The sequence below is a fragment of the Ischnura elegans genome, chromosome 5 (assembly GCF_921293095.1).
Source record: "Ischnura elegans chromosome 5, ioIscEleg1.1, whole genome shotgun sequence".
Classification (NCBI taxonomy): Eukaryota; Metazoa; Arthropoda; class Insecta; order Odonata; family Coenagrionidae; genus Ischnura; species Ischnura elegans.
In genome coordinates, this window is record NC_060250.1 from 87,145,390 (window position 1) to 87,165,124 (window position 19,735).

Consider the following 19,735-nt stretch of genomic DNA (forward strand, 5'->3'; position numbering starts at 1 on the left):
CTTTAACCTCGAGAGGAGTGTTTTTTGTGATAGATTTTTTCTTTCTCATGAACTTCATCATTTTTTATACAAAAAGCCAAATCATACTTTGTTATCGTCTTCCACGAGTTCTTTCCCTTACCCTGAATCGCGTCTCCTAATAATACAATCCAACTAGTTTCACCCTAATTTTCCGGACTTTCGTAACCTCTTGCCACCTTTTCGCATTTTAGCCTAGGCATATTACGAAAGTTCCTTCATTTTTTCTGGTAGCCTTCAATTTCCGGGTTTTCTCCGATTATTCGCCTCTTTAAGCTCTGAAATACATTTTTAAACTGAATTGTAGTAAGTTCAGTGCTTAGAGCACTGGCTCTTTCTGTTTGGTGTTCAAGGTATGAACCCCACATTCATTTATAATTTTTATACTTTTACCCTCGGTATTCCTTTTACAGCTGCTTGTTTCCGGTAGCGTGCTCACTCTGCTGAATAGGAGAGAAATTTCTAATCACATAGTTATTGACCCTCAAATGGCATTTTGAAAATGTCAAGTATATTACATTGTCTATTGATCCTCTTCCTGCCAATCTGAAACTTAATCGAACCACATTCGTAGTCAATGAAAAGCATCTACAAATACCTGCTTTGATTATATTTTTGACGAAATAATTTCTGAATTGTAAATTAAATGCGTATTTATTAGTTCACTTCATTAATTTTTAGTGAAAATAAAAAAAAAACTCTAGAGTTCGACTGGACACGTTAAACACGGTACCTAAGTACCTTTTTTTCCTCACTAAGTACTTTTTTCGTATGTCTCTTATAAGTCCAGCAATATGTGGCACGACTTTGTGGGACATGGTAGATGATATTTTGGTAGAATAATAAAAATTTAATCGTAGATGTCCACATTATTTACTTTTTCCAGTATAAATAGTTCCAACATTCCTTGCCTTAAGAGTACGTGAGGATAAAACGTGCTGGTTGTACTAGTAAATTAAAGTAGACAATATATGTGGATAGCCGTATACCAATTTCATACATTTATCTAGTACTCATACCTTAATTTCAAAAACTTAACTTGCCGATCATGGACAGGACACAAATATACGGATAATATTAGTTGCATCAGTGTCGTCTATGAAAGTGGTCTATTTTTATCACTTCATATATCTCCTAGATAGTCTTAGTGCCAAAGGGTTTACCCGCGGACCGTTGAGTTTCAACCTCTTTGTATTTTCAAGTTTCTGATTTTCGAGTCTCAATCAAGGCTTCCTTTCGATGACTCGATGATTGCCGATTAGTGCTTCCCCATAGCTTGCGTTGCCAGCGCTCCTCCGCCCTTGATCTCTCTCGTGAAGCTTTTGCAAGGTTTCGTGGGAGGGTTGATAATTCACCTTTGCATATCCAAACTGCCGTGTAAACTTCAAAGGGCCAAATCGATGAAGATCCCTCGCTATACAGGAGACTATCTCATCCACCACGAGTTGAGGCTTTCCACCGCTCCCCTCGGCCCCAACTGGGTTAGGCGAGAGGAAGCGCTAAAAACGGCGAGAGAAGACCTTTCGGATGTGGGGATTTTAAGTGCAAGCGGCGAGCAGAAATGGATGTCGGGTCGGAGAGAGTATTTCACCTTGGGGGCAATGGAAATGGAGTCGAAGAGAAGTAAAGTTAAGTGGCTGAGCGGTCCACCGACGATAAATTCGCGTGGAGGCATAGCTTTCGTATTAGTCATTAGTCAAAAAATCAACAAAAAAAACGCGAAAAAATTTTAATAATGGATTTATTTTTTCTCGTTTAGCATTTGAGTTAGTAATCCCATCATTTGAGCTCTGTTTATCCATCTAATGGTGAATGAGATACAATTTTCCACTTTTATATTGTTGTTAGTGCATCCAAAAAAATATTTGCATTTCCATAGCTCAGAAACCAAGGAGTTGCGACCCAATTTTATGGATAAAAATGCTTAAAATTGTCCCCCCTACCACCTCCTGAAGTATTGAAGATTCCTCCAAAAACACCTTATTTATGTTTTGGGGCGGAAAAATAATCCAATACATAACTGCTTCTACAGACCCGAAGACGAGACAGTGTATTAGGACTGTTCGTCTCATTTAATTGTCCTATATAATGTGGAAATTGGTATCATTTCACCAATAAATGATGGGGTAGTTCCACCAATTCGAAGCAATCACGTATTTGGATAATAATGTACTTTAAATTTTAACGACTGGAAGGAAATGCTTTATTGCATATTCTCTGAGCTTTTCCTCATTCTTTCAACACATGTATTAAGACAATAATTAAAGTCCACATTATGATCATGATATCATATTCATTATCATCATGACATTATAATTATGATATGTCATGATCACAATATATACATTATGATCATGACATTATACTCATGATATTTGTTTCGGGGGGAATTTTTTTTCGTGTTTAATTTTCTGGAAATGAAATAAAAACGCTGAGACGCCTAAAAAAAAACTACTTGCGAGAATCTAAGTTTTAAGGACTACGAAGACGAATTTCTAGCGCTAAAAATTAAAGTAGGCAAAATCCAAAATAAAGTAATTACTTTTTTATCTTTAATTACAATTAACGATAACAAGTCTAGTGACTAGCTCCATCACTGAAATAACACGCATATGAAGACAAATTATTCTAATAATTATTTTAAAATACTAACTACAAACAATTATTTATAAACTAAAGTAAATTCATGAAAGGTTGAGGCTTGTGAACCACAGCCCACACCTCTGAAATGTACGTCCAACTTGCATTTTGTAAGTCGCTGCAGAAGCAGGGTCCGTCGAGGGGTCATTAGCGAAAGAAATAGTACGCCAACACAAGTTAAGTTAGTTACTCTCAGTTTATTCGTCCATAATGTACAGCATACCACCCAAGGCACTCCCTCAGTTCTCCCTCGAGCACGTTTCCCCCTGCTCGGCGTCACCACGTGACTTCCTCGATGTTCCACTGTTCAGTCGTCACCCCCTGGTCACCTCAAAGGAGACTAGAGTTAAGTTGCTGGCCATGCACTGACAATGTTGGGTGGGTAAGGAAAGGTAAGGATGAGCTGGTAGAGCGGGCAGACGAGGAATGTGGTAGGTGGAAGCGAGACGAAAGGTGCTCAATTCTAGGGTGCGCTTGAAAATTGCCAATAGTCTCTACGTGCCAGCTTGGCTAACGTGTGTTGCATGCAGAATTTATTAAAAAATCATAAAATATAAAAACAAAAATATTGCCCTTTTTCGTTTACATTTCCATAATTTTGACTATTCACGTTATATTTTAGCCGTTTTTGGTAAATTTTTAAAAATGGCTTTTTGATATATTACCTCTCTTGTTAATGAAAAACTTTCATTTTTTTCGTGCTTTGAAGTCCATTTTGATAAAAATAAGCTCTTTTTATTTTTTAACTCTTTCAATGTCGGTAAAAAAATGTCAAAGTTGATGCAATTTTGTAATTTTTAATAATTGTGAATTGTGATTTTTATTCCGATTCCCGTTCAACTTTAAACTTTTTCTCATATATTAGTGACAATTATAAACAATTACTCCAAAATAAAGTAACTTTCTACATTCTGGGCTCTTATTGTCCAGATTATAGACATTTGAAAATTGATTGTTTTCCCAGATCGCCAGAATGGCCATTTTTGGTGTTTTTTTAAATGGCTGTAACTGTATGAAAATAACTCAGAGAATTAAAAGTAGCTAACTTCATAATCATTCATGCAGGTCAAAAACATATGTCTTTTTGAAAAAATGTCCCTTGTATTAGGAGCCTGCATTAATTTGAATGGAATGGCCAAGTAATGTGAAACTCCTCTAATCACGTATTTTATCACGAGTGAAACGGAGTAGGACTAGAAATTTCTTCTTGCTTATACTTCGGATCGATATGAAGTACCCTGTCTTTTGTCTTTTATTTTAATATCAATTTTTGGTGATAAAAATCTTTCTACATATCATAGCAATCGCTCTCTGAAAAGATTTTTGTCCCTTTTGAAACGTGTACATTTCATTCCGTTGTTTCGGGTGAGAAAGGAACAGGCAGTGAGAAAAAAATTGGCACCAAGCTTGGTTAATGTGAAGTAGAGCCAGTAAAACCCTCGTACAAAGAGCCACGATCCATCAACCTTAAACCAACCTGTCCGCTGGAACACCGAAGACATGGTGTAGGTAATACAGGCTCACCGCACGCGAGTCAACGGCGTTAATCCGACTCCAAGGTGTCTCACTAAAGTACGCATCGTCACTGAAGCCTTGCAGCATCGTCGTATCATCACAACCAGTGAAACACACTACTCTTTTATAAAATATATGTCGAATACATTTGGGGCTGTGGAATGTAAGTTTTCCGCGCAACAGATTCTGCCCAATTAAAAAAAAGCCTCATGTTAGACTAAAAATTATTGTTATTGATTTGATGCTCTCGGAATAATATTATAAGTAGTCCATGCAAAAACATCACGAAAATTGACTGTGACTAATTTCCTATGTATTAAATACTATAGTTTATGCAGATTCGAGGGACGGTGAAATAGCCCATTATGGCTAAAAGGACTCAGTAATATTCATTATCGACGGGGGCTCTAATTTGGGATGAATTTTAGTTGCGAGACGACCAAGAGTATGGTCCTTATATGCCAATATTTCGATTTGATCTCACACTCATAAAAATAATCTTCGTGCTAAATGTGGAATACACGGATATTAATTCTGAATCTTCGTCGGGAAAGAGTGCTGCATGTGAGCAGGTAATATCTATCAATCCACCTCTGGCTCCTCATTTGGCACAAGCATTATCATTACCTTTGCCAGGTAAAGAAAGGTTTGAAAGAGAAGAAATACGTTGGTGTGAAAAGATTTGCTGAAAGGAGAATTGAATGGAGAGCTGCGTCAAACCAATCTTAGGATTGTTGACCAGTGATGATGTGCCTCTTTTAGACTTTTCCTAAGTTCTCCCAGTCGAACAAGGGTTTTTTGCCCTCAACGCTATTTCGTGAAACAAACTTCATTTGCATTGTAGATAGGAAAATATGAAGTATGAAGATATTAAGTTTATTAAAGTTAAAAAATGGTAAAGTTTTCAATCCAAAACTAAATCACCGTTTTCAAGTAAGCTTAAGTACCCACGGCCGACGTATTTATTTATTTTCTTGATTGTTGGTCAATTAAAATATGTTTTGGTGCGTAGACTTAGTGCTCAAGAAAGAAACTCATTTATGATAAGTTTTACGACCGTTTTGGCGGAATAGCATTCGCCTAGTTACAAATACAGTGAAAGGGAATTTTTGGGATCACCAGGCGTTGAAGACCCAATGTCCATACTCGTGGCTGATACAGGGACCATTGCTAATATAACGAAATTTCACCTTCCAACATTTACGACACCATGATGGCCCCGAGTTAGAGATAGAAAGGGTCTAGGCTAGTGAGGTAAAGAGTTAGATGCGTACGAAGTGAGTGAGGTGGAGGTTTTGATGAGAGGAAGGGAGCTGGAAGGCGAGGGGGCAGGGAGCAAAGTGAGATAAGTGTGAAGTTGTGTGGAGGGATGGGAGGAGGTCGGCGGGGAGGGAGAAAGGTGAGGATGGGGGGCCACAGGTGAAGGGAGTGAGGCGTGGGAGGGGAGGAAGAGGGAAAGGTTTCGGGGAGGGGAGCAGCAGCCCCCTTAACATCGATCCGCTCACCTGAGGACGACCTCTCCGGCACCCTGCCCCTTCCTCCTCCACTCTCCCCCCATCTCTCTCTCTCCTCTCCAGCTCCTCAACTCTTTCCTCTGCTCTCCGGGAATGCTTCACTCCTCCTCCCTCCTTCTCCGACCCATCCTTTAAAGATCCTAAGAATATAGAAACTGGATTTTCGACGGGTCCAGAGGGGGTGTTCCCAAAACATTCCGCTCGATCACCCACTGGGTAATGGACGCCCCGATCTGAACGCCACCAAGGTGATACTAACAGCTAAAGGCGGTCATTCAAATGAAATTCCGCTCGACCACCTGTAAGGTAACAATCATGTCAATAGTTACGCCATTGAGGTGGAATTGTTTCTATAGTAATAAAAATAAAATATCAACGTCTATAATTACGTGGGACCAAAAGTGAAATGGAAAAATCCGGCATCGCCTGATGTGCTTTATCGGCTAACTACGACTATATCTTTTATTTTATGTGGCTTATATCGATTGGGAATTTTATTTCCATTAAATTTATGCTATCGTATTAGGAGCAGAAATATAATTTTAATAAAATCCTTGTATAATTATTTCATTTAATGAATTTTTCCACTTCTTTTAGTGGCACTAAAGCTTCAGTTCAGTCCGGCCTCGGAGAAAATAACAATGCCCTCCTAAGGCTGCACTTAAGCGTTTAATATCAATCACATTTGTGCCGCTTAGTACCGCATACTTAATTAGCGTCCATAAAAAGATCCAAAATTAGTATTGAAAAAAATTGCAATATGTGTAGGGAGCGATAGTTTTCGATATTAGATCAAGTTTTCGGGAGTAAACCAATATGTACATGACAAGATGATGGAAAATTATTTCGTCGTCATCTCTCTGACTTATTTGTATAGCTAAGTATTTACTACTGCTGTATTCATACCGAAACGCTTTTTTTGATGGAAACTCCAAAGTTGATTGACATATGCAGAAGCCGAAAATCGCTCTAGCCATTCGATTATGATTCAACGACACATGTTGATTCGAGTTATTGTTTTTCATTCAATGTGTTTCCGTGGAGCTCAACAAGACACATTTCAACACACAGAGACTGGTTTGTTTCGTGTGTTACATAAAGCAACGAACGAGTCGCTCAATTCGAAATCACGCGTCATGGCTTTGCATTAATCACGGTTAGGCGGTGGAGCAGAATTTAATTTTTTGTAAATCTCTCTGTAATCCCAGTGAAAATCCAGTTTGTGTATTTGTGCCCACGCCCTGATGCAAATCTCTCGATAAAATAATACAATCTTTCTTCATTAGGTGTAGGTTGGTGAGGATAACGGCGCTGCCACCTTATTTCAAACTCCTATCCAACGGAGAATTTTTGTCTCCGAAGACAGGATCTTTAGGTATTAATCGCGAAAGTGGATGTATCACATTAAGCGGGTAATAACTATCTATGTAGAGCCCTGTGCCACGGGCCATACGGTCCCTGATTCATTTCTGGAAAAGTTTCTCTTCACATAGAGGAACATTTCGAACGGTACTATTCAGCGAAACCTATCTTTTAAGGACAACATTGGTTCAGGTGAATATTTCCCTAATTGAGGCCCGTCGCAAACTTAGGGATTCCAGAATAATACAAATTATTATACTGAGGAACTATGTTCTGTTGTTTTTTCAGATGTATTAAAATTTAGGTTTCACCGTATTTTTCATTTTCGGGCTATTCGGATAATCGCAAGCGGCCCGGAAAAGTATATAAATTCTAACCCTCTTGACTTTGAATGTGTGAATTTCATATGGAGTATGAAGCCTACAAATTTCGATGGGATGACCTCATTTTACGCGCATCTAAATCAACTTAACGCATAAGTAAGAGTAATACATCACGAAAATTAGTCGTCGTCATTCGGTAATCGATATATCTGTCATCATGAAGAATGATCAATTGATGCATTTCTAAGTATATCACAGATGCTATGTCCTGTCGCATCATATTTTTTTCATTTACCTCATCGCAGTATGTTCTCGTACAGCATAATAAAAGGAAATATATGTACATATATGGATTAATTTTGCGTGTAGCGTGTAAGTTAGCTATTCTGTATCTATTATGTTATTTTATCTCTCAAGTTTTCCCTTTAGAAATGAGATTTAGTGCGTTTAATGAGGATTCTCTGTATTCACATATTTTGTAGTAGTTGAGTTTTTATCTGTTGATGGAGCTAATCAGCCTCCTGCTGATGCTCGAGGAAAAGGTAGTTTTTTAAAATTAAAGCGTGAGTTTATCCTGTTATGTATACCGCGCGCTAAACAAATCAGCATATGCGCAGCCTTCATTGCAGGATAGGTGTAGTACTTACATGTAGTAGGACTCGCTAGGATTCAATGTGAATTAGGAACGAGCATGATGAATTTGGCGTAGAGACAAGTTATCTTTGAAAAGTGAAGTAAAGCGGCGAAACTCCTCAAATACTGTTACGGCCGAGATTTGGTGTATTTCATGTTAATTCTCTGTCTTATGTTTTGATTGTAGTTTTGAATTTTTTGCAGTTGATGAAGCCTATAAAAACATAATAAACGTGTTTTTTGCACTGGGAGATACAACATATTTATAAATATAAGGTACAGAAAACTAGTGCATAAATGTAGGATGTTAGTGTATGAAACACTTTGTCACACAGGAGAACAAAGGCCATTCGGGCTTCTGGAAAGAGATAACCCAGCTAGAATTCCTAATAACCTTTTTTAAGAATTTGATCAGTCACTCATAATGCTGTATGAAGGCATACTATATGCCATGCTATGGCAGAGATGAACAAATCATATATGAATTTTCTTACTTATTATATGCCAATCCCTTTTAATTTATACGTTTCGTATCAAAATAAATTTAAATTTTGGTAGTTCTTATTGTAAGTGAAAGCATCCTATGATGAGCGTAGTCTGAATTCGTCCATAACATTTATCATTTCTTGGCTTCGTAAGATTCTTGCTCCCTAAGATATACATCTCTCAGTTACGGACACTGATTCTCATTTCCAGTGACTTTTCCGCAAGCACAACGGTATGCCAAGCGCATAAATATTCAGGCATCGCTACGTAACAAATCGGAATCGCAATATTTTTATAGATTTCCCCATCTGAGTTTATTGCGCGCCCGTTAAGTGACTTGAATAAATTATCGCGGCTACTTTTTATGGTGCTGTTATTTAATCTCATCGCTTGAAACATATTTCCAAACACATTATTTCCACACACATTTTTATCCGCCAAGGATCGATAAATATAAACGACAATAGAATCAACCAGTTACCTGCATTGTTCTCACTAAACACTCAAAACAAAAAATTGCTTTTTATATTTTTAATATCCTTGATAATTTTCTAGTGTCCCTTTAAGCTTGTAAATAATGAGGAATATTTTTGATGGCGCAAGTAATTTTTATACTTGTGAAGCCAACTGGGTCGCTTGGATAATAAATACGTGCTTATTTCCAACAAACATCAGAATGGGAGAGCGAACTGCAAGCTTGTCACTCAAATATTCTTGTACTATTCTATTCCCTGCGTCTTGCGCAACTCCAATGTAAGTTTGCGTAAAATATACATATATATATATACTCCGAAAAAATCCAGGCGATGACGGCGCTCGTTTTATTAAGAATTTATCGGTAGAATGAGATGGTTAAGTTTTCAGCGCCCTCAATGAGGTCGTCTTTCTCGCAATTATGTGAAGCTATTTAGAATAGTTTACTATAAATCACACAAATGCTTTAAGCCAATTTTATGATGAATTACAATTTTCTGCTCCTCCTCTGCTTTCGCACCCATTTTAAATTTTGTGCGGTAAGTGTCGAAGTCAAGACATTGGGTGGTCTTAAAGATTTTTCGGGGCTTATTAAAGAGTTATAAAACTCCAAAAATAACCTTCTTACCCGTCAGACTTTTGAGATGTATGAGCATAAAGGTTTACTAAAAGGCCATAACTAAATCAATGTTGCTTCTCTTTTTGGAAGTATTAATATGGTGGTATAAGTATGGAACATGCCCGCACAGAGCAGCCCTAGAAGAAAAGGGGAACTACACAAAGGCTGAAAAAATTGTGTTTGCGTGGTATTTAAACCACCTGCTTGCAGTTTGTACTCTATAATCGATAAAATACCAGCTCAGGAAATAAATTGTCATTATTTCCAAATTTATATTTGATTATATGAGATTTTGTGTATACCTGAGAGCCCATGAAAAGATCATAAATTATATTATTAATACGTGGGTAACAAAATTTTGTGACATTTAAGTACTATAGAGACTACACTTATCTTATTTATATTTTATGTAAACCAATCGGTTATAAAATATTATCCTCTCATATTTTTACATGAGTGACATACATATACGAATATTCACTCTTTCGGCCATCTCGCGTAATTTTCATCTAAGGCAAATAATTCTTTATAAGGAAAATAATTTTAGGCGTGGTATAAAAATTTTTATGCACCTTCTTTTTTTTTACTAATATTAATTCATAGATGACATTGTTGCTTTTCCTGAAGTATTTTTGTTAATATGAAAAGATAGGTCATAGTTTCAACTAATTGGAACGTTCTACTTCGACGTAACCGTCATGGCATAGGAAGCATGATGGTGGAATATAATAAGTTTTTTTCAGAGTTGTTGAACTTTAGAATATTCCAACTTTATGCATTCTTATCAACCCATACCAGTAATAATTATAGTGTCTTTTATGCAGTTTTGGTCCATAAATAAGGTTTAATTTTCAATAAAAGCAAATATTTGCCATCATCAAGACTTTCTCTGCCCTGTTTATTATGAAATGATTCTCCCCAATCGATTTGATTATTATTTTCATACAACACAGTTCTTCAAAGAAATTCTGGTCGCAATCATTTTATTATTAAATCGTAAAAAGATTGAGGAAGCTTTGATGATTGCAAAAAAATTCGAAACGTTGCTTTTGTTCGTATGTCAAACATTATTCCTACGCTTATACTCCATAAGACGCACAATAATTATTTCAAATTTAAGTAGAAAAAGAAGTAGATAAAATTTCATACGAACGAAATAAAATAGAAGAATGAAGTTGAGGAAATGGAATTAGTCCAAGAGAAAACTTTGAGAGAAAGGCTAAGGGAAGGATTTCTCGTGATACGAAAAGAAATAGGCAGTGTTCGGAGCTTAATGATGAAATACTGCAATGGGATGTGCTTCACCTTGAATCACGGCATCGTGGAGATGTCTTCACGGGCCGAACAAACCCTACATCTTCGCCAGTAATAATCTTTGTGAAAGGCCCAAGAAATTGGAGCTCACTACCTTTGCTCGTTCGGTCTAATATAAAGCCTCTGAGTTGTGGAACCGTAATTGAATTCGATTTTGGTCCTGGAAGGTAATCTTCACGTTGTGGATGTTGGCCCACGGTTTACTCGAGCGATTCGGGATGGTAAAATATGCGTCTCGTTTGGGGCATCCCCATCAATGATTATGGCGGTATTAATGATGGCCATAATTTGGTGCGATTTCATTGAGTTATGAACCGTTTTCCACTTCGCTTGATATCCATGATTACCATTTGAAGGCCAGACTGCTTCAGGTCATAGTTGATAAGTATACAGTTAAGTTCAGTTTTACTGCTGGATACCAGAAGTTAAAACGAGGACACGCCATTTAAAAGAGAACTATTTATGATAATTTTCATAAAGTTTTGTAAAAATGTCAATTCCTACGTACTTTACGAACTTACTTTGCATCCAGTATTCGAACATTAATAATTGTTCATCAGTCTCCAATAATTTACTCCTAAAATTCAGAGATCAATTTTATTTTATTATTTCGGATGAAAAGATGTATTTTATTCATGCAGTCCTTTGTTCTGTTTTGTTATTTATTAATAGCAAAAAAATTATTTAGCTATTAATAACCAATTATTTAAGCCTGAAGCTAGATGGACCATTTGCAAGTGATTAGAATGTGTCTGTCCTTGGCATATCCATGCTCCTCATGGAATTTTTTTCTCTTTGAATGGTAGATACACCCTGATTCTTCTATTCTATTCTTGTTATTTTCTATTCTAATTTTCTTGAGTGATCTCTCGAATCATTTATAGATTTACTTGCATGACTTATACCGTATTGGCTGTTGACTGTATAGATTTACTTGCATGACTTGCTTTCTTATTGACCCAGCTTCATGGGCATCGATCAAATAATATTATGCGCTCTGTCACGATCGTGAATCCGCATAAAGCTCTGCTATGATTTCGGTATACATTTGCTCAACGCCGCCGTATCTGAAAACCCTTTTGCCCCTTTGTTTACTGTTGGAATTGATTGGGTTCCTCTTCTCTCCTTTTCAGGTTGCCTCTTCAGCCAGAGTCTGTGCGACGACCAACTCGAGTGGTGCTTCGATGGTGAGTTTTGGAATCCCCCGCCCACCCTAGTCAGATGGCGCCGTGAATCAATCCCCTCCATCCCTACACAATTCTCTCTCTCTCTCCTTTCCTTTACCATTACGAGGGCCATTTCCGCACAATCCCAAAGCTCCCTCTCTCTGCCTTGTCTCCCACTGCGCCTCCCTTAAAGGGCCCGGCAATAAATCCCGCGCGTAACACCTTCCGCACATCGGAATTCCTTGGTCAGGGACCGCGAAACTGCTCGGCGTCCTCTCCTCTTTGCGAAATTTTTGGTGTTTCCGCGATTTCCCTTTCCTCATTCCACATCTATGTGCGCTAAAGTGGACTTGCTATCCTCATGCTTCTGTTAACGTTCATTAAAAGGCCTCTAAATGAGTGTCCAAGTATGCGGTATTGCGGTTATTATCCTCCCCCAGCATCGTGGGGTATGGAATTCGGAACCCTATTATGAGGTTTGCACTCATTTCAGTTCGGATTTCATCCTGATTTTTTGTGCTACCTCTCCTATTTTGGCTTCGTTTACAGCCTTTTGATAAAACTTGAGTGGGTGAGAAGCCAAAGGGTACAAGTGATTTCTCTTTTCTAAAGAGTTAGGTACAGAAATTAGGTAAAAAACAAACGAGATCAATTAGATGTTTAGAGGTGCATTTGATTTTTCACTGGATGTCAGCACAGAACAGAGACTCACTCGAATCCCTTGGCAACCAAATTTTTGTGTATTTATTCTAACAATTAACTTTACCTAACTCTGTTGAGAAAAAAATCCCTTTTACCGCTTGGCTTCTCAACCCCTCAATTAATGTATTTCGAAGTTGTAAATTGGTCTTATTTTTTCACATATACTTTTAGTACTAAGATGTTTGGATGTAATCGTCTGCTTGAATGCTTCTGCCATTCATTGTCATCACACGATCTCAATGTTGTTATTATTTAATTTTCTTCATTACTTCCAATCGTAGTTTCCACGTTTGTGTCCCATTTCATACTCCTCATACGAAATCCACCACTTACAATTACTTCCTTTCAAGGAGCATAAGAGTAAAACGGAATACTGAATTCCATCACATCTTAGCCTCTTCTTAGATCAAATGTTCCCCAACTTTACAAATTGGAAATTAAGATATCAAAATTGGAATTATAATTTATTTATGAAAATAGAATTATCTTACTAAACTATCCTTATTATTCTTAACTTAATCTTACCCTTAGCTTATTATCCTTATCGGCTGTCCTAACTATCAAACTTTATGGTCATGTGTTCAAATTTTCCCTATCTAAACTTTCAACTGCCTTGCTTTCCTACGGTAGTTCCTATAACACAGCGCGATTTCGATTTTACATATATTAGTCATTCACATAAACTCTTTTTAATTAATATAATTCATTTAGTCACATTAAAGTTTTACCTTCCCTACATCTTTCGTTTCCGTATCGTGGAAAACTATTCTTCTCTCGGTCCAAGGGGAGTATATCCCGTCGCATTGCTACTGCTCTCACTGGTTTGAGCCTCGCTTTAAATGCTTTCAGGTGACGTCATACCTTTCTTCCTTTAATTATTCACGCTTACAAGTGCCTCGAGAACTTTGCAGTCAGGGGTAAATTTCTTTTCAGAGCTGCAGTACGGAAATATCCTCTAAAGATGAAGTACGTCGGAGCTATTCACCACGCGTTAAGTACACTCATACCATTTTTCGCCCTCTTTGTTAACGTTAATGGCAAGGGAATTATTTGCGCTGAGGTTTTAATGGTAATATTTTTCAATATACACTGGAGTTTTGAAGACTCAGCACTGCAGCGTTTATGTCGTAGTTCACCGCCAAAGCAGAGAGCGGAAAGTTGCCTCGTGGTTAAATCTGTATTGGGCGCGCAAGCGTGTCAACCTTTCGAGACTGCTACTGATTTTTTTTTCATACAAGCAACTCATACAGGTATTCAGCATGAAAAAGAATGCAATCATATTGGGTTTTGATATATTTTTTTCTGATTTAGGCATCTCACGTGAAATTCTGTGCTTGAAATTTGATGATGGGAACTAAGGAAAAAGACGCAACAAGAAGAAAGAGAAAGTTAGCTGAAAAAAAATCATTCGACTTGTCTCAAATATGAACCTAAATCTTAGGATTTTCGTTCAGTTGCGCTACCAGTTAAACCACCAACATATAATTCCTTTCAACGAAATTCCGATGGTCTAACAATATCATCGCAAGAAATTCTTCATTTTATGGGAATATATTTTCCTCCGCGCGAGTGTTTGCGTACAGTCTCTTGGTTGTTCACTGCTTTGAAAACTAATACTTTTTAATGCTTAGTTTAACGGGTTTCTTTATGTTGAAGAACAACAAAACGCATTGATTTTGATTATAACTGAGTGGAAAAGGAGGTATATACCCAGTGATTAGGTTTAGATTAACCTTAACACGTTGTAGCTTATTTTTAACCTTAACCGTTAACCGTTAACCCTTAACCTTAACCGTTAACATTAACCTTAACCGTTGTAACCTTATTTTTAATGCTAAAAATAATTAAGCTGCAATTAAGTAAATCTATACAGCTTTTTTCCTCAACCACCTCGCTTTTTAAATAATTAGGTAGTCACTCGTAGAACACTCTTTTCATAATCTGAATGCTCTGAAGGCGTCTGAATGGCTTTTTCGAGCGGCTTCAGAGTTTCATGAGACTCTGAGGCCTAAGCGCGCCTATAGTGGCACTTGACGTTGTGCTAATATGTTCATTTGACAGCCCATCAGACCAGTCAGATTTCATTAGTGTGCCGAGGTGAAGTTTTCAAAGAGGCACCCTGGCATTTATGACCCCAGGCTTCAAAACTTTCCGTAACACAATATTGTCCCCGCCTATCGAGTCGGTTTCCCCATGCTCTCGTAGCACCATCCTCCGCTAGCTATCTCGGCTTTTCAATCATGCAAACTAGATTAAGATATTGGCGTCGTGGACCTAAATATTTTTGCCTCCTGAGGTCTTATGCAATTAGTTCCCATCATGCGAATTGATACAATTTTCATTCCTCCAGTGGCAGCTTATCAATCTGTATCAATTTACTTCATTCGATTGTCAAACCATTCTAGTTAATTGCGGTGGTTTAATAGTGTTTCAAACTTGATTATGCCTACCAAAAACGTTGCGTGACTCACTGCGCTTCCTGCTTTGTTCGTCTCATGAATTCTCCATGCTTTCTAGCTACCTTTCCTATCTTCTGTTTCGAAATTCTCAACCTCTGTATCCTCCTTTTCGAAAGTAGCATCAATGAATTGTTTTCGTGCACTTTCTTTACTTCTCCGCAAGCATTAAACCTTGAGATTCTATTATTATTCAATTATATCATTCGTTCTTATTGGTAACATAGTTCTAAAAAATATTCATCACATCTCGTTTTTTTTATATTCTATGATTGGCGTACCTTTCTAATAGTACGCCGAAGTCCCTTGTGCTGCGTACTGAACTGGTAAATTCTCAGACCTAGGTAATTCTTTTCCCATGTCGGGTTCTTGGAGAATCACTGAATTAAACCTTGCGCGAGACTTTTTTACTCTTTTTTCCGCATGATATCGCCACTCATAAACTCTATTTTTATTTCGTACGACTCAATCTGGTGGAAATATTCTGCTCCTCGATCGCTCTGCCTCTCATATTCCATTGAGTACCTATGAGGAACATTAATTCGGCATCGTTTCTACTTAATATATGCTTTCTCAATTCATTGAACATGATATACTTATTCTGAAAATAAGCGTTTGTCTGTAAATGTGCTGGTGACTTAATTCTAGATGTAATCCATGAGAAAGAGTAAATGCGTCCTGATAGCGCAATTTGTAGAGCACCCGGCCGGCAACCGGGAGGTTCTGGGTTCGATTCCCAGTCAGAATATATATAAATCAACAGGTAAGGAAAGAAAGGGATAGGAATATGCAATAGAAAAGGACGAGGAAGACGGTGCTGTGGTAGATGGAAAAAGCCAGAAATCAGAGGGTAAAAATGCGGCTTGACAGGCACTCGAACTCAGAACCACCCGGTTGCCGACCGAGTGCTCTACCAATTGGCCTTACCCCTTGGAGCAAATTTAACTAAAGAAAATAAGGAACTCGGCTGAGCGAAAACAGCGTAAAACAAGATAACGAAAACGGTTTAATGCATATTAAAACATGAAAAGAGGCCAAACAAAGAAACAATGACGAAAAATATCGTTTTTTATGATTCTGACAATTTAATTTATTTAGTCATGTTTGATCTGCATTAAGTAAAGTCCTGAATTTTTCAATGTATTGTTGTAACTTCAATGCGTTAATTTTTTTGGCAGAAAAATTCCAAAATTTGGAGACAAAACTTAAAAATGGCTGGTCTGTGCACTAAAATGCCGCGAGAAGTTATCCTAACCATTGAATCAATCTCTGCCAACCGATTTGGCACAACTTATTGCTGTCCTCGCCAACTGTTTCACACTTCTTTGGCATCAAGACGTGCTATTCCTCTCTCCGTGTCCGCTTTGTGTTTAACATGACGATCAAAGGACGGCAACTTGTCGAAGTCGCACGCGAAATGCCCTCGATCCCTTCACGTCTCAGTTTATCTCGCCTCTTTATTGCGTCGTATGTCCCCCCTCCCCCCCGTCCTACCTCGCATGCCTCGCAATAATCAATCCTTAAAGTCCCACGTGCCGTTTTCCTGCTCCTCAACCGCTCCCTATCTCTCCCGGTAAGGGCCACTCAGCCCGTATTCCAACCGTCTCCTCCCCGTGTTCCACTCAGTGGACCGCATATTTTCATCTTTTCTTTTCGTACTTGGTCTCTTCCTCGTTCGAAATGAGGCTAGGAAAATTGAGAGGCACGGAGAGAAAACGGTCTAGGGAGAAATTTTTGCGATTCGGAGAAAATTGATCCGAATTCTTGCGCTGGTTCGTTCCCTGAAAGAGATGAAAGCTCGTAGCATATTCTGAGGGGATTCCCCGCCTTCCGCTATCTAAGGGTTTCCATTCGACTTGAGCCGAGGAGCGATCCAAAAGAATTTACTCAGAAAATACGCCTGGAAGGGACCAAAGGCCTTGCGTCCGCTATGCCGAGAAAATTGGAGGAAAAAGCTTAATTCCAGCTTATTACGATCATAGCCATGATTCCATCTGCGAAGGTGAATGTTCGAAAATTTTGCGGCGCCTAATCATCAAAAGATGTACCTTAAGAGGACGCGTCTTACCTGCTCCATCGGTTGTTTTCTTTATAGTATTTTTTGTACGTATTACTCTTTGAAAACTTTGTTCTTATAACCCTTAACCGGTGAGGTGCGGTCTGAGAGACCGCTGCGTTTCTAAAATTATGAATATTTTCAAAATTAAGATTTCAAAATATCTATAATTCTCGTTAGCTTCATATTTTTGCATAACAAGGACATCCCACTCTTAAAATTTAACGTTCCTTTTCTTATTATTTCGGTAAATTTGCAATTGAACTCGATTAGCGGTTTATGAGACTGCGCGTCACTTACTAACAAGAATGCATCAAGAAAAGGAATAAGCGGGGTAAATTTCATGGCTACTTACTACTTAGCCTTCCAACTTTAACATTTAAGGCCTTTTTTGAATCTGGCGAAATATTGATACATAAATATAATAATTATAACTCAAGTGTTTTTGGCATCAGTTTTTTGATCCTGCTTCAAATCACAATTTTATTATGACAAATTGGTTCGTAATGGGAGTGTAAAAAATTTAATATAAGTTTTAAAATAGTTAAGCATTCAAAGAAAAATTAAACAAAACAACAAAAATGGCGTAGCAATATTTTATGAATTTTTGATTTATTGCGGTCTCCCAGACCGCACGTCACTGGTAGTGTAACAAGAATTGCACGTCACTGGTTAAGGGTTAAATTAGTCATATTGAAATTTTTAAGTTCTTGAGTTTAGACCTCTCTTTCCACTCGCCGGTATCTCAGACATATTGAAATTACATCTGAGAGAATAATATGATATTTTTTTTCAAATTTTATGCATAGTAAAATTTTTTAAAGGGTCTACCATGTACTGTAAAAATTTCAATATGACTGCATAGGTTGTAAAAGAGTAATTCTTCTCGAGAAAATGCTGGTCAAGCGTGCGTGAGTGATGCGTCTTCTTAAAACTATTCGTCGGAATTGTGAATGTTTTACGGCTATTTCTGTTTGTTTCCAAAATCATTTAACGTGGCAGATCTGTTGGAGTCTTTTTTTGGAATAATTTGAAATAAAGAAATTTTAGCCGTAATTTGGAGCATTTTACATTATGTTGCAATGATTTATGGTTTCAAAAACAGGAACAGATTTTCTTGATTAAATAATGGTCGTATGTATCTAGACGTGTTCGTCATATTTGATTGATAAAGGAAAATTGAAACATTGAGAATCACTAAGGCGAATTTTTGTGACGAAAGTGTCAATCAATAGAAAATACAAATTCTATATATGCGTATAAATAAACCGATGAGTTATGCTTATCCCCTGTGCAGATGTGTGATCTCTTTGGCTTTAATTTATTAAAATAACAGCGTCCATTTATGCCTAATTATTCGATTCTCATCGGATATTTAAGCTAACTACAATGTCCGTTCGTTCAGAATTTATTTGTAAGAATATTACAGACTTCAATCAACTGTTTCTCACTCTCTATCATAGTTGATCCGATGACATTCACATTGACTCTCTCCGGGGTAAAATAAACTTTCATACCGTAGCTTGTCGTCAACACCCAAACATTTTTCTCACTTTAGAGTGGATTCTGATGCGAGGAAACTGAACAGCTGCAAACGACATGACGGATCCTATCACAAAGAATGTGTGTCGCAGCACGAGAATTATTTTCTTTGCTTTCACTTCATGATTGATTGTGGACAAGAAAACTACATAAATCAAATATCAAAAACTTTTTTTGACTCTTTTTAGATCGAAGTTCGATGTTTTAATCCTATCTGTTTTAATTACTCCTGTATTATCTCAGCTATATGATGGATTAATCTATCTTTAGCCACTAATTCAAGAACATTTTAGCTTTAATTTCATTTCACTTCGTTAAAAGAGATCACGATCATGCTAATTCCACTAGCGTGATAAATAGTTAATGGTTAATTGAGTTGGTAAATGGTATATTGCTCGTTGTAATTTATCGCAATATTTTTTGTTGTTTCAGTTACAAAAAAATTATTCGTTTCGAATTAACTGATTTGATAAGTATGTAAGCACAGTGTACTGTTTAGAGCGTATTAGCTAAAAATTAATTAGAGAGAAAAACGACCATTTGGGGGTCTGAATGGAGTATGGTGAATTTCGACGTCCAATTGAAGCTAGCTTCCGTGAACCCGGGCGAAAGTACATTCGCGCAAAATTTGCGTCTAGGTCTGCGAAACCGCTGGACCCTTCCCATGGCGCTCACTCTCTCTGCCTAAGTTTTTACCATTCCTCTGATGTGTCTGGCTTGGTGGGCGGAAGGCCCGTCAGTGATTTACCAGAGAGTATGATGATTGCAACCACTAAACTCTGTGGTTCCATTTTATTTTGCCACGTTTTGGACGATTTTGTCCGTAAGTATTGTGGCTCAACCTTTTACTCGTTTACGTGTATCGTATGGTCATTGGCGTGTGCTAGAACATACTTAATATATTTTTCTATCACA

The 19,735-nt window shown here is 37.6% G+C and overlaps 1 protein-coding gene across 1 annotated transcript in view; it reads left to right on the plus strand.

The window, feature by feature from the left end:
• The window catches only part of LOC124159199, a 224,783-nt gene that overhangs the window by 152,071 nt on the left and 52,977 nt on the right, over positions 1-19,735 (plus strand). The window contains exon 3 of the mRNA XM_046534846.1: positions 12,032-12,085. Coding sequence (XP_046390802.1) covers positions 12,032-12,085 — 54 coding nt within the window. The remainder of the gene's footprint in view (positions 1-12,031; positions 12,086-19,735) is intronic.